General features: G+C 43.8%; 1 protein-coding gene across 4 annotated transcripts in view; it reads left to right on the forward strand.

Moving 5' to 3' along the window:
- Positions 1–16,214, forward strand: part of fbxl17 (F-box and leucine-rich repeat protein 17) — a 937,144-nt gene that overhangs the window by 18,273 nt on the left and 902,657 nt on the right. For all 4 annotated transcript variants that reach the window (XM_038805146.1, XM_038805144.1, XM_038805143.1 and 1 more), the window contains 2 exons: positions 272–958; positions 10,176–10,298. In XM_038805146.1, coding sequence (XP_038661074.1) covers positions 305–958; positions 10,176–10,298 — 777 coding nt within the window. In that variant the 5' untranslated portion in view covers positions 272–304. The remainder of the gene's footprint in view (positions 1–271; positions 959–10,175; positions 10,299–16,214) is intronic.

The following is a 16,214-nucleotide window of genomic DNA, read 5'->3' on the forward strand; positions in this document are numbered from 1 at the left end:
GATACATTTTGGGGGAGGCTTATGAGGGAGAAAAGAATGGAAGGTTATGAGACTGAATTTCAATGAGGAAAGATAGGCAGAGGTTTGAGTTGAGCATTAATGGGTTGGGCTGAATGGCCTATTTCTGTGTTGTATATCTGATGTAAGGAACTTGTGATCATAATTCTAATATTTATAATTTGAAGTTACAAGGGAGTTCAATCATGACTATGTTGTGCACATTATCTGTATCGGAGAAATTTTATTGCTTTTCACTTTTTTTTTTTTGCAGAAACATACTATTAGAGAAGTTTGAGGCTTCTATATGGGCCATTTTCTTTCAAAAAATGGTAAGCGTGTGAAGAAGAGAAGACGGAAAGTTAGAAAGAACTGCTTTCTTCGTGGACCTTGTATGTTGTGCTTCATCGTTCACAATACTTCTCTTGATGAGGATCAGTTCGAAAGTGCATCCAAACCAGCTGAGCGATACGCTACGCTGACCACTACAGAGGAATGTGCTAAGTTTCTTCTTTCTCCAAAGGAGCTTGCTATCTGGGAAGAACAGGGCAAGAGTTTACTTTCCAGTGTCCCAGCAAAACTGATTGGGCCACCTTTGTTTAGAACAGTCTCGTCAGACTATTCAGAGATGCCAGTTTGCAAACGTAAATGTGCTGGAGTACAAACGTGTACACCTTGCAAACTGCCTCGTTCTGCAGTTGAAGGAATTCCTGATACTGGTTTAAATAATGACGTAGTACAGCGTCCGGTACCTGTATGCACTTTGCCTACTTCCACAGCAGAATGCACTAACGTGGGTATTCAGGGGAACATGGGTGACTGCTCTTCTCTACTGCAATGTCCAGTGTCCCCTTTGGGGCCCGAAGACAATGAACTTCTCCCTCATGACAACTTTAAAGACTTAAAAGTGGAATCTGAACCACCGAATATAAATCAGCTTCCTTCCTCTATACTTCTAAAGGTGAGGCTTCTGGCGAAGCAAGGTGATATTTTTGATTTGAATTTTGTTTCATATGCCACCATCAGTTGTAAGAGTGCAAATACAAACTTGGATTATTTTAAACTAAGAATATATAAAATAGGCATGTGTTTCAGAGAAGCTGGAAGGGATCTTAGAAAAAAGGTTCTGTTTGGTTTCTTGACCCCTGTTCTCTCCATGTTTATAGCTGTCCGGTTCACTTATATTCAGTGCTCTGGCTTCATCCATAGACATTGAGGGAGGCAAGCTAAGCCTTCCACAGCATGCTAACAATGTGGGTATTCAAGGGAACACGGGTGACTGTATCTAAATAACTAATGTTCCTGTAATATTGCACTTGCAGGACAATCTTAATTTCAGTTTTAATAAGGTTCTTAGCTCTGCAGCGAAATGCTGGAACATTATAAACTATCTTGTTCTATGGCATTCCTGAGATGACCGTAAACAATGAAATGTAGTATTATTGCATACTGCTATGTATATTGCCTCTTTCGAAGTAAGAACAAACTGAACTGTTCATGGAGGCAAATCTATTTTTTTGAGAGGTAGGAATCAATACATCTGATATCCGTACGTTTAGAAATGTTAGCTCGCATCTTTGTATTATTTCTTTAGTTCTACAACAACTTATTATGGCACATAATAAGACTCTTACCATCCCTCTGCATTTCAAAACACCCCTGGAACTAATCATTCCATCATTTTAAAAGTCTCAATTACATCTCTTCTACAAATAATCCTGGCACTTTGAGCCTAAGAGCTCCATGATTTTGTATTATCTTAAAACTGAATAAGATTTCAAATGTACATATCTCTCCTTTTTTGGCCAAAGTATAGTACTCTTGATTTTGAATTTAACTTGCCAGTAAAATAGTCAAAAAACGTATTTTCTTTTTAGTTAATTTTGATCCTAGAATGGTTGCAGGCAGAAGGAGGCATTCGGTCCCATTAAGCCCGTGCCAACACTCTGAAAGGAAACTTTAGCTAGTCCCATTCCCCTGCCTTTCCTCATCGTCTTGCAATTTTTCTCTTGAAGTGCTCTGAAAGTCATAATTGCATCATCCTTTCAAGCGGCGCATTCCAAATTGTAACCACTCATTGCCTGAAAATCTTTTTCTTCCTGTTCTCTTTGGTTCGTTCGCCAATCACTTCAAATCTGCGTCCTCTGGTTTTTGACCCTCAACGAGTGGGAACGTTTCTCCCCATCTATTATTGATGCCCCTAATGATTTAAAAAAAAATATTTTTTTATTCTCCTTTTTCACATTTTCTCCCAAATTTACGCCCAACAATAAACAATAATCCGTAACGAATGTAATGTCAATCCCCATATCAATAATAGCGATCCAATCCTCCCACCAAACCCCAGACATCGGCCCGCATGTTAACATAAGCAAATGACAAAAAGGAATCGGGTATCGCCCACAGTCACTATTAACACATACAGTCCCCCTTCCCCCAAACCTCCCAGCCCCCAACCCCCCTAATGTTCGATGGATCTAATTCTCGAAAGTGCATAATGAATAACGTCCATGAATTGTAGAAGCCCCAAATGATTTTTAACATGTCTATCAAATTTCTCACTGTTCCCTGCACACCTTCATCCAATCCAAAATACAAGCGTTCGCGATTACTCTCTTTGCTGTCACTTAGCCAATTCCATCTTCGAATTAGCACTGTCCCTCTTATTTGGGGCAGCAGGGTAGCATGGTGGTTAGCATAAATGCTTCACAGCTCCAGGGTCCCAGGTTCGATTCCCGGCTGGGTCACTGTCTGTGTGGAGTCTGCACGTCCTCCCCCTGTGTGCGTGGGTTTCCTCCGGGTGCTCCGGTTTCCTCCCACAGTCCAAAGATGTGCGGGTTAGGTGGATTGGCCATGCTAAATTGCCCGTAGTGTCCTAATAAAAGTAAGGTTAAGGGGGGGTTGTTGGGTTATGGGTATAGGGTGGATACGTGGGTTTGAGTAGGGTGATCATGGCTCGGCACAACATTGAGGGCCGAAGGGCCTGTTCTGTGCTGTACTGTTCTATGTTCTATGTTCTATTATTACCTGAGCTTCTAATTTTCTGGAAAGCCTTTTGTCATGTCCCTTCTGGACGTCTATGTACTTCACATCAGCTACATGACCGTTACATTTTGCATGACCTTCAAGCCTCTGTATTCATAGAATCATAGAAATTACAGTGCAGAAGGAGGCCATTTGGCCCATCGAGTCTGCACCGGCCCTTACAAAGAGCACCCTACTCAAGCCCACGTATCTACCCTATCCCTGTAACCCAGCAACCCCCACTTAAACTTTTTGGATGCTAAGGGCAATTTATCATGGCCAATCCACCTAACTCGCACATCTTTGGACTGTGGGAGGAAACCGGAGCACCTGGAGGAAACCCACACAGACACGGGGAGAACGTGCAGACTTCGCACAGACAGTGACTCAGCTGGGAATTGAACCTGGGACCCTGGAGCTGAGAAGCAATGGTGCTAATCACTATGCTTCCGTGCTTCCCTCATCAAAAACTCCATCATGTTAGTTAAACATGAAATTAAAACAGAAAATGCTAGAATTCTTTGCTGGGCAGGATGTGACTGTGGAGAGAGAAACAGATTTAATCTTTCAGGTTGATGACTTTAAAAGTTCAGTATGTTTAAGATGGTTTTAGGGGAACAAAACTGTTTGAAAGTTTGTTGTTTGCAATTCAATTTTGAAGTGGTCGATTCTCTATAACAATGTATTGATTAATTGACCAAATTGATATATGCCCCTTGTGGTGCCACGAGGAAGCAAAAATCTTGCAATTACCAAAGAGGAATTAGCGTAAGAGGAAGAAGGGCAATCTTTTTTGTCTTTAAATATGACAAGGTTGATGAGTATGGCAAAATCAAACATCTGCGGCATGAGTGCCTTTCTGAGGAGTGTGGTGCAGGTGTGTTTGTGGGCAGTCCTTTCAACAGGCAATCCTGTTGGAAATGCTGCTTTGGCATACTGCTTCAATAATGTACATTTTACACGAGAAAGGAAATTCAGTTTTCATCATGATATTTAAGAGCGTGATAAATGACAATAAAGCACTGCTAAATTAATACTTAAAGTTCATATTGTTTATATAATTGGGAAAAGATTTTAAATGTTTTATTCATAGATATTATATAAACAACCCTCTATATAAAACTGGCTAACGTTTGACAATAACGAAGTGCAGGATGACTGAAGTATCACGGGATGTGTGCCTATATTTGTACATTGTTCCATTCTAAATTCCTAAGTCCATATTTATTGTATGCAGTGCGAGTGCAGCAGCAGGTCAAGTTGTTTTCCAGTGCATCAATCTCTACTGCAGAGAAATTTCTATGTTCCGATCAACTCATCCCAACTGTCAAAAATTCCTACTAACTTGCTGTTTTAAGTAATTTTATATTTTTTATAATTGTCTGATTTAAGAACTGATATGCATACACCCTGCCCTCTTATCACCTGAAGATTTAATTTGATCTGGAATTCCACAAAAATTGAGTTGTATCCATTTCACTATGCACTTCCTGTCTGCAAAACTTTATTTCCTGCTTTTTTGTCAGTTTTGTGTCAACCTTTTCCAGCAATTCCCTATGTCTGTGTTTGAATAAAAAATGCCTTTTTAAACTTTAGCACTGTAATTTCATAAACTGCCCACTGGGTGTTGCTGAGATTCCATTCACCATGTAACTTGCTCTTGAGGTAAGATTTTTTTTTGTTCCGAATTGTAACTTTCTCAGTGTGCATTCTTGTAATTTAATTTAAATCCTTTTTTATTAGCCTTTGGTATCTTTTCAGGCATCTCATCCTTCTTTTAGATAGCCTTTTCCCTTCATTTGCAGGTTCCGGCCTTTCCTTCACTGCTGGGGTCTTCTGGGACTGTGCTTGTTTTATGTTTGCTTCTGTGTTGTCTTGCCCCTGTTATTTCTTTTACTTCAAATTTTAGGTCATCCACAGCTCTATTGCTTGTGTCTTAATTGACAGCAAGTTTGATTCCCCAATCACCCCTGTGTTCACAAACCTACGATGGCTCCCAGTCAAGCAACTTCTTGATTTTAAAATTCTCCAATCCCACAACCCTCTGGGTTTTCTGTGCTCCTCTAATTCTGGTTTCTTGTACATTCCCAATCATAATTGCTCCTCCATTGGTGACTGTGCTTTAAGTTGCCTGGGCCCTATAATCTGGAATTTCTTTCCTTTTGCAACTCCGCTTCACCTCACTTTAGTCTTTTAAGAAACTTCTTAAAACCACCCTCTTTGATCTAGCTTTTGATCATCCGACCTAAAATATCTCTTTATGTGACTCAGTGTCATACTTGGTTTTATAATGCTCCTGTGGAGTGTCCTTGGATGTTTCATTACATTAAAGGCGCTATGTAAATATAAGTTGTTGTTACAGCTGTTGCTTCAAATCCCTCTCTTTCTTCTCTCCCTTTATTGCCCTTTGGTGGTGCTGGGACAAACACTTTCTGGTGAAGAAGACTGACCTCTGCCCAGTCTTTCTCATGTCTATCTGACTAGGAAGAAATGGTGCTCTTCTGTTGATGCTTTCTTTGCTTCCTTTTCATTCTTCTGTTTGTTTTAATCTTCCTTTGTCAAAAAAACTAATTTCATTCCCAATTTTCAACGTTTTACAATAACACAAAACACCTCCAACATAGTAAACCCCTACACAAGAAAAGCATCCCCCCCTTAACAGTTGACAGTAACCTCGAAAGTGCAGAATGAACAAACCCCAACTCTTGCGCCAAGCCTACCCCCCCCCCCCCCCCCCCCCCCCCCCCCCCCCCCCAAATCCCCAGAGCAAGTTTCACCTTTTCCAGGGTTAAGAATTCCATTTGGTCCCCCCCCCCCACGCCGAAGAGCACAGGGTGGAGAAAGTGACCTCCACCCCAACAGAATCTGCCTGCGAGCAATCAGCAAGGTGAAGGCTAAAACATCTGTCCCCACACCCGCCTGCAACTCCGGCAGGTCCGACACCCCGAATATGGCCCCCAGGGGCTGGGTTCCACATCAACGTACAAAACCGTCAAAATGGTGCGAAACGTCGACCTCCAGAACCCTTCCAACTTCGGGCAGACCAGAACATACGTACATGATCAGCAGGACCCTTCCCATTTAGCCTTATTCCCCTTCATAGGCATCTTATCCTCCTCCAGAATCCTCCCATAAATCGCTGAGATGACTCGCCACTCCAGCTCCCGCCTCCTCCACCACCAGCACCACCACAACTGACAGCACCTCCTCCAACAACGAGGAGGTGGGCGCTATCGGACATGTCGGAAAAACCTTCCTTGCAAAGTCCCGCATCGCACTGGAAACATTCCTCCCGAGCAAGCCCAAAGTTCTCATTCAAGTCCTCCAAGCTCACAAACCGTCCTCTCAGAAACTGATCCTTCATTTCCTTAATCCCCCTCTCCTCCCATCTCCGGAATTTCACATCCATCCTCCCTGGCTGGAATCCATGATTCCCCCTGACTGGCATCACCCTCAACACCGCTCCCAACCTAAAATCCTGATGGAATTGTCTCCAAATCCTCAGCGTGTCTACCACCACTGGACTTCCGGAATACTTCAATGGTGCCAATGGGAATGGGGCCGTTGCCAGCATCCGCAACCCCTTAACGAACCCGCATCCATCCTTACCCACAAAGCCTCCACCTCCCTATTCTACCACCTCATCTTCTCCGCATTTGCCGCCAAGTAATAAAACTTCAGGAGGCCTAAACCCCCTCTACCCCCTCCCCTCATTGCCCTCTCCTCTGCAATACCAACTTCCTTATCCTAGCAATCTTCCCTGCCCAAATGTACAAGGAGATCAGCCTATCCACCCCTTAAAAAATGCCTTGGGCAAAATGACCGGCAGGCACTTAAACAGAAGTAAAAACCATGGCAAAATGATCATCTTCAACACCTGCACCCAGCCTGCCAATGATTGAGGAAGACCATCCCACCTCAAAAAATCTGCCTTCACCCTCCCACCAGGCTTGAAAAATTCAATTTCCGAAGACCTGCCCAATCCTGAGCCACCTATGCCCCAAAATACCTAAAATGAGGAGGTGCCGCACAAAATGGCAATTGCCCTACCCTGACCCCCGACCCTGGGGTGGATACCACAGAATACTCATTTTTCCCCAGGTTCAGCTTATACCTGGAAACGCCCAAAATCTTTGTAGAAAACCCATTGGGCAGAATTCTCCGACCCCCCGCAGGGTCGGGGAATCGCCCGGGGCCGGCGTAAATCCCGCCCCCGCCGTGGCCGGAATTCTCGCCACCCGGGAATCGGCGGAGCGGGAGCCACTCCGGCGCGGGCCTAGCTCCTCCTTTGGGGAGGCCCGATGCCGGAGTGGTTGGCACCACTCCGCTACGCCAGGACCCCCCGTCCCGCCGGGTAGGGGTGAATTTCGCCCATTATGTCCCTCACCGAAGAGCCCGGCTCTGAAATGTATAATGACAAATCAACCGCGTTCAGGGACATCCTATGCTCCATGCCCCCCGCCCCCTATCCCCTTCCACAACTCCAAGCTCCTCACTGCAATGGCCATGGACTCTATCGCTAATGCAAACAAAAGGGGGCAGCTCTGCCCTGTTCCCCGATGCAATGAAAAATACCCTGAGTTTATATCATTTGTGCGCACACATACCATCAGCTCCTCATACAGCAATTCACTCATGCCACAAACGTAGGCTCAATCCCAAACCTCTCCAACACCGCAATCAGGTGGCTTCACTCCACCCGATCATACTTCTTCACCGCATCGAATTCCACCACTACTGCTCTTCCCTCTGTTGGAGAAAGCACCGCATTCAGCAGCCGCTCCACATTCAGTGACAGCTGTCTTCCTTTAATGATCCCCAATCACCCTCGGTAGGCACACTTCCAATCTTAGCTCCAGCACCTTAGTCAGTATCCTGCCGTCTACATTCAACAGAGATAAGACCCTGTAGGACCCACACTCCACTAGGTCCTTATCCTTCTTCAATGAGATGGAGGCCTGTCCCATCGTTTTCAGCAAAAAACCCTTGGCCATCGAATCCTCGAACATCTCCACCAACAATGGTGCCAACTTACCTTTAAATTTCTTATAGAATTCCACCGGGAAACCATTGGCCCCGCCACATTCCCCGTCTGCATCTTCCCAATTGCCGCCTTCACCTCTTCTGGGCTGTCATGTGAGAGTCTCTTTAAGAAAAGTGTGTTTTTGGCTCTGTGTTTTAGTTTCGCTTTCAATTGGAGAGCTGCATTCAAACAAGAAGGTGAATATATAGCTCTCTCTCTCTCTCTCTCTCTCGAAAGAATGTCTCCAGATCACTTGATGAGTTCAAAGGAATAGAGAACTCAAACCTACTGTCTTTGTTAAAAAGGGTTTTTGACTTGTGGATGTTTTTAGGAAAGTTACTAAGGGTTACCTATATACTATTGTATCTTTTGGGGGGGGGGGGTGATCAGTGTCGGTAGCTGATAAGATGTTTACTGTGTGTTTATAAAATGTTAACTGGATTCATAGAATAAACATTGTTTTGTTTTAAAAACACATTAGATCTCTGTTGCATCACACCTGCAGAGTGGGCCTTTGTGCTTCCCATAACCAAAATCTAAAAGTTGTGGGTCAGGTGAACTCCATGATATACTTTGGTGCTCTCTAAACCCTGGCCCATAACAAGCCCCACCGACTCCTCCAACCCTGCCTTCTGCATTTCACCCACCTTTAGGCACTCTAACCTCCCCAAAAACTCACTCACCTCCTGCTCATCCTCTGGTGGTTCTGACTTGTACAGATCCCGATAAAACTCCTGAAACGCCTTATTAATCCGTTTCGGTGCCAACACCAGTTCGTCCGTCCTAACCCAAACTACCTCCCTCATTGCTGTCCTGCCAACATACAGCCAGCCTTCTCCCCATACTCATAAATGGTTACCTTTGCCTTTCTCAGCTGATTCACCACTTTCCCTGTGGATAACAGATCAAACCTTGCCTGCAACTCCTTCCTTTTCGCCAAGAGCCCCAGGTCCCGTGACTTCCAGGATCTCTTCTGTCGATTGCAGGCGATCCTCCCTCTCCTCCTTATCCATCTTAGCCTCAAACAAAATAGAATATAGAACTTACAGTGCAGAAGGAGGCCATTCGGCCTGTCGAGTCTGCACCGACCCACTTAAGCTCTCACTTCCACTCTATCCCTGTAACCCAATAGCCCCTCCTAACATTTTGCACACTAAGGGCAACTTAGCATGACCAATCCATCTAACCTGCACGACTTTGGACCTCCTCACCACTGCCTTCATAGCCTCCAAAACCCCCGACAGCGAGACCTCTCCAGTACATTTGAACCCTACATACTCCTCAATCACCTTTCCCATTCTAACGCGCAAACTCTGGTCTGCCAACAAGCCCACGTCCAGCCTCCACCCTGGCTTCTGAGCCAACCCCCTCTCCATAAGCACGTCCATCCAATGTGGAGTGTGGTCAGAATCTCTAGCCATCAGCGCCTCACCCACCACAAATAAATCAATCCTCGAGAACACCTAATGCACTGGCTAAAAAGAAGAATATTCCCGCTCCCTTGGGTGCAAAAATCTCATGGGTATCCAGATTTGGAATGGCAGGCAGCATTTTCTTCACAAACCCTGCGTCATTCCAATTGGGGCTAACCAATCTCCCCTCCAGCGTACCTGTAAAAATCACGTATTTCCCCCCCCGCATCTGTTGCCACCTTCTCCCTCTGAAACCTCAATCGCTTGCCCACCAAAATCGCCAACCCTCGGGCCCCGCAATCAAAACCCAAATGAAACACCAGGCTCATCCATCCCTTCCTAAGCCTCATCTGGTCCTTCACCCTCAAGTGGGCCTCCTGTAACATCACCACATCGACTTTCAAACTTTTGAAGTGCGAGAAAACCGGTTCTCTTCACCGGTCCTCCCCAACCCTCGCACGTTCCACATCACCATTCTGACCGCGTCCCTTCTATCCATCATTGCCACTATCTCAGGCTCTGCTCATCTCGTGTTTTAATCTTCCTGATCAACATAGATGTGCAATTGTGCATCTTGCAGATGTGATGTCTTTTTGTCTGAAAGTATTAATTATCCTGCAGTGGTTATTAAGCACATTTTCATAAATCATGCACAGCATATAATTGATTGCTGAATGTTGTCTACAGTTCTTCTGATCATTAACCTTTTTTAATTTTAGGTCTTCGCTCATTTAACTTTGAAGGAAAGATGTCTTTCAGCATCTTTAGTTTGCAAGTACTGGCGTGATCTTAGTTTAGATTTTCAATTTTGGAAGCAGCTGGACCTCAGTGGGAGACAGCAGGTATGGATTTCGCTGTCTTATGATAAAATTTGGAAAAATTAATGCTGAAAGAGAAATAATTTTATCATTTTAAATGTCTTTTATGGGTTGCTTATGCAAGTAAAATTTGTTTTTGAGGGAAGAAAGGAATACTTGTACAGTTCTAAAGTACACTGTTTTCATGCTGATGCAGTTTGTGATAAATTATGTCAGGTCCTGGATGTTTGCCAAGTGCTTCCAAACAGGTTTGAAGATCAATTAAAATAATTAAAAAATAAAAACAAGGTGCTATATAAAACTTTAAAATGTCTTTAAGCATTCTAGAATTGTTCAGCGGAGTTGATTATCACTTCAGTTTGGAAAGTGGATTGTCAAATGTGCAATTTGCTGCAAATGTTATTGTCTTTTTATAAATTCATTCAAGGGATATAGGTATTGCCGTCAAGTCCAGCATTTTTTACCCATGGTAATGTAGTAGTGAGCTGCCATCCTGAATAGCTGCAGCCCATGTAGTGTCGTCACTCCCATAGTGCTGTTAGGCAGGGCCTTGCAGAATTTTGATCCAGAGATGGTGAATGAGTGGAGATATATTCCAAATCACTGGTTTGGAAGTAATGGTTTTTTGTGCACCTCCTGCCCGTAACCTTAAGGTGGTGAAGGTCGTTGATTTGAGAGGAATTGTTGTAGAAGTCTTGGTGAGTTGGTGGAGTGAATCCTGTGAATAACACAATTAATTCTATATAATACTTAAAGCCAAATCTGGTTGTTGCGGAAACATGTTGAGCATTTCACTCAGCATTTGGACTGATTGAAGTCTGATTCTTGCAATAATTTTTAGAGTCATAGAGTTTTTACAACACAGAAAGAGGCCCTTTGGCCCATCGTGTCCATGCTTGCAATCAAACACCTGTCTACTCTCATCCCATTTTTCAGCACTTGGCCTGCAGCACTGCATGCTGTGACATTTCAAGTAATCATCCAAATGTTGTGAAGGTTCCTGCCTCTACCACATTTTCGGGCAGTGAGTTTCAGATTCCAATCACCCATTGGAGGAAAAACCTTTTCCTCCCATTCCCTCTAAACCTCCTCCCCTTTACTTTGAATCTTGGCCCCCTGGTTATTGACCCCTCTGCCAAGGGGAAAATTTCCTTCCCATCCACCCTATCTATATTTTCATTTATTCCCTCCTACATCACCATTAGTATGGTTTCACATTCCATGATGATGCCCAAAGTTTCAAATTAAATTTATGTAAAGCAAAACTAATAATCTAAACCGTATTAATATCTGTTAAACTGATCTTGTCACTGACAAATGTTATGTTCATCTCATGATATTAGTATAATTCCCTATTTTATCTGAGTGCATATTTCTCTGTTACCTATAATTATTATTCTACCAAGGAAAACTGCTGATCTGTATTTGATTATGTATCATTCCGCACTGGTCTTTGGTTCTGAACTTTAATTAAAGTTGAGATTTACTCCAATGGTTTATCCTTAGCATCAGTACTATCAGTGTTGTAAAGTTTGAGCACAGTAAGAAGTCTTACAACACCAGGTTAAAGTCCAACAGGTTTGTTTCAAATCACTAGCTTTTGGAGCACTGCTCCTTCCTCAGGTGGATTCAGATTGGTCTTTAACCTGGTGTTGTGAGACTTCTTACTGTGCTTACTCCAGTCCAACGCCGGCATCTCCACGTCAAGTTTGAGGTCAACTCATGTTCCCAATTGGCTTTTCTGTTAAACAGGTAGTTACTTAATATTAAAATATGCTGATGTTGCGAGGGTCAGTGTCAGTTCAAAAGGTCACCTTACAATTGCTGTTTATCTCTTCAGTTGTAAACATTATAATTTAAAAATTATTTTTTCCAACTTAACAGAACTTAAACCACGGCACAAGGCCATTTGGTCTATGATGTCTTTTAAGAGCTGTCCATTTTTTTCCATTCCCCTGCTTCCCTTGGAGTATTTGTTCAATTCCCGTTTGAATACTCCTAATGTAAGGTACTGCATTACAGATTTTTAAATAATCTTTATTAGTGTCACAAGTAGGCTTATATGAGCACTGCAATGAAGTTATTGTGAAAATCCCCTAGTCGCCACACTCCGGCGCCTGTTCAGGTACACTGAAAGAGAATTCAGAATGTCAAATTCACCTAACAAGCACATCTTTAGGGACTTGGTGGAGGAAACTGGAGCGCCCGGAGGAAACCCAGGCAGACACTAGGAGAACATGCAGACGCAGCACAGACAGTGACCCAAGCTGGGAATCGAACCTGGGACCCTGGCGCTGTGAAGCAACAATGCTAACCACTGTGCTACTGTGCCACCCTACAACTAAATGTTGACTTCATCTCGTCTTTGGTATGTTTGTCAATTACCGTATAAGCAAAATATATAAATAGACTGCAAAATGAGGGTGAAACGAACATAAGAACATAAGAACTAGGAGCAGGAGGAGGCCATATGTCCCCTCGAGCCTGCTCCGTCATTCAATGAGATCATGGCTGATCTTTTGTGGACTCAGCTCCACTTTCTGGCCCGAACACCATAACCCTTAATCCCTTTACTCTTCAAAGAACTATCCTTATCTTAACAATATTTAATGAAGAAGCCTCAACTGCTTCACTGGGCAAGGAATTCCATAGATTCACAACCCTTTGGGTGAAGAAGTTCCTCCTAAACTCAGTCCTAAATCTACTTCCCCTTATTTTGAGGCTATGCCCCCTAGTTCTGCTTTCACCCGCCAGTGGAAACAACCTGCCCGCATCTATCCTATCTATTCCCTTCATAATTTTATATCTTTCTATAAGATTCCCCCCTCATCCTTCTAAATTCCAACGAGTACAGTCCCAGTCTACTCAACCTCTCCTCGTAATCCAACCCCTTCAGCTCTGGGATTAACCTAGTGAATCTCCTCTGCACACCCTCCAGCGCCAGAATGTCCTTTCTCAGGTAAGGACACCAAAACAGAACACAATACTGCAGGTGTGGCCTCACTAACACCGTATACAATTGCAGCATAACCTCCCTAGTCTTAAACTCCATCCCTCTGGCAACGAAGGACAAAATTCCATTTGCTTCCTTAATCACCAGTTGCACCTGTAAACCAACTTTTTGTGACTCATGCATGAGCACACCCAGGTCCCTCTGCACAGCAGCATGTTTTAATATTTTATAATTTAAATAATAACCCCTTTTGCTGTTATTCTTACCAAAATGGATAACCTCACAATTGTCAACATTGTATTCCATCTGGTATAGAGGGAAGATCTTATGAGGGAAGGCTGAGGGACTTGAGGCTGTTTTCGTTAGAGAGAAGAAGGTTAAGAGATGACTTAATTGAGGCATACAAGATGATTAGAGGATTAGATAGGGTGGACAGTGAGAGCCTTTTTCCTCGGATGGAGATGTCTAGCACGAGGGGATATAGCTTAAATTGAGGGGGGATAGATATAGGACAGATGTCAGAGGTAAGTTCTTTACTCAGAGAGTAGTAAGGGCGTGCAACATTAAGGGCATTTAAATGGTCGTTGGATAAACATATGGATGTTAAGGGAATAGCGTAGATGGGCTTTAGAGTGGTTTCACAGGTCGGCGCAACATCGAGGGCCGAAGGGCCTGTACTGCGCTGTGATGTTCTATGTTCCATCTGCCAGACCCTAGCCCATTCACTTAACCTATCCAAAACATGGGGGTGGTCAGCACTGCTGCCTCGCAGCACCAGGGACTGGGGTTCAATTCCGGTCTTGGGGGACTGTGTGGAGTTTGCACATTTACCTGTGTCTACGTGAGTTTCATTTGGGTACTCCGGTTTCCTCCCACAGTCAAAAGCTGTATAGGTTAGTGGATTGGCCATGCTAAATTGCCCCTTAGTGTCCAGGGATGCGCAGGTTGGGTGGGGTTATGGAGATGGGGTGAAGGAGTGGGCCTGGGTCAGGTGCTCTTTCAGAGGATGGGTGCAGACTTGACGGGCTGAATTGCCTCCTTCTGCACTGTAGGGATTCTATGATGATAGATATTTTGAATAATAAAGTTTTAAAGCATCGCAAAAAAGTCGCAGGAAATATTGTCCTACCTAATCAGGGATAACCAAGAAAACAATTGTGACTTCTGTATGAAATGAAAGGGATCGTCAACAGTCTGAAAGACCAAACATGACGATCCACTCAGGTTTGAATGATTTTTCTCCTGGAGAACTGAGAAACTTTTGAGGCATTGCATATTGAAGTGTACGAGAATCTTAGTGAGTTGAGGCTTCAGATGTCTGTTGACAGAGCCTTTCCATAAACAAGAGTCTGGTATGTTTCCTTTTAAACAATGGTTTGTTGCATTATAGCTAAAAAATGAATAGTCAGATGTGGTTTTCCTTTATTCCCTGCTGTTAAATCAAAAATACTTTGTGGCTTTTCTCTCTGTATTCTTGCACTGCAACTTCATAAACAAAGGTTCTGTTCCAACAAATTAAGTTTTGAGCTATTTTCATTCTTGGCGTAGTTGCATTTTTAACGTTGAGTATTTTTCCTTCAGCAGTTGATCTGCCACACAGTATTTTCTGAACAAGAAATATTCCTGCACTACTTTTTTTTTGTATGTGTGATTTACTTATTCCATTGAAAATGTTATTATGGATTACTACCATTTGGATTGTCAATATTTTGATTTTGTTGTTTAAATCAAACACTCTACACCGCACCTACTCTCATGTTTGTAAAACAACTTCTTGCATTTTCGATACCCATTATACACCTGAGCAGAACATTCTAACAACATCAAATCAGAACACAGCTTCATTAAAATGTAACTGTCTGATTCCAAAGTTGTTGCTCATAATTGGTTAGAGAACGTCTTGTTTTATAACACCAGGTTAAAGTCCAACAGGTTTGTTTCAAACACTAGCTTTCGGAGCACTTCTCCTTCCTCAGGTGAATGAAGAGGTATGTTCCAGAAACATATATATAGACAAAGCCAAAGGTCCAAGACAATGCTTTGAATGCGAGCATTTGCCGGTAATTAAGTCTTCACAGATCCAGAGATAGGAGTAACCCCAGGTTAAAGAGATGTGAATTGTCTCAAACCAGGACAGTTGGTATGATTGCGCAAGCTCAGGCCAGATGATGGGGAATGAATGTAATGCGACATGAATCCAAGGTCCCAGTTGAGGCCGTACTCATGTGTGGAACTTGGCTATAAATTTCTTCTCGGCGTGTCGCGTGTCCTGAAGGCCGCCTTGGAGAATGCTTACCTGGAGATCAGAGGCTGAATGCCCTTGACTGCTGAAGTGTTCCGCGAACTGGAAGGGAACATTCCTGCCTGGCGATTGTCGCGCGATGTCCGTTCATCAGTTGTCGCAGCGTCTGCATGACCTCACCAATGTAACACGCTTCGGGACATTCTTTCCTGCAGCATATGAGGAAGACAACGTTGGCCGAGTCGCACAAGTATGTACCGCGTACCTGGTGGGTGGTGTTCTCACATGTAATGGTGGTACCCACGTCGATGATCTGGCATGTCTTGCAGAGATTGCCATGGCAGGGTTGTGTGGTGTTGTGGTCGTTGTTCTGAAGGCTGGGTAGTTTGCTGCAAGCAATGGTTTGTTTGAGGTTGCGCGGTTGTTTGAAGGCAGATACTGGGGGTGTGGGGATGACCTTGGCAAGATGTTTATCTTCATCGATGACGTGCTGAAGGCTGCGAAGAAGATGCGTACTTTCTCCGCTCCGGGGAAGTGCTGGATGACGAAGGGTACTCTGTCGGTTGTGTCCCATTTTTGTCTTCGGAGGAGGTCGGTGCGTTTTTTTGCTGTGGCGCGTTGGAACTGTCGATTGATGAGTCGAGCGCCATATCCCGTTTGTACGAGGGCATCTTTCAGCGTCTGTAGATGTCTGTCACGCTCCTCCTCGCCTGAGCAGATCCTGTGTATACAGAGGGCTTGTCCA

This window comes from Scyliorhinus canicula, chromosome 8 (genome assembly GCF_902713615.1).
Source record: "Scyliorhinus canicula chromosome 8, sScyCan1.1, whole genome shotgun sequence".
Lineage (NCBI taxonomy): Eukaryota > Metazoa > Chordata > Chondrichthyes > Carcharhiniformes > Scyliorhinidae > Scyliorhinus > Scyliorhinus canicula.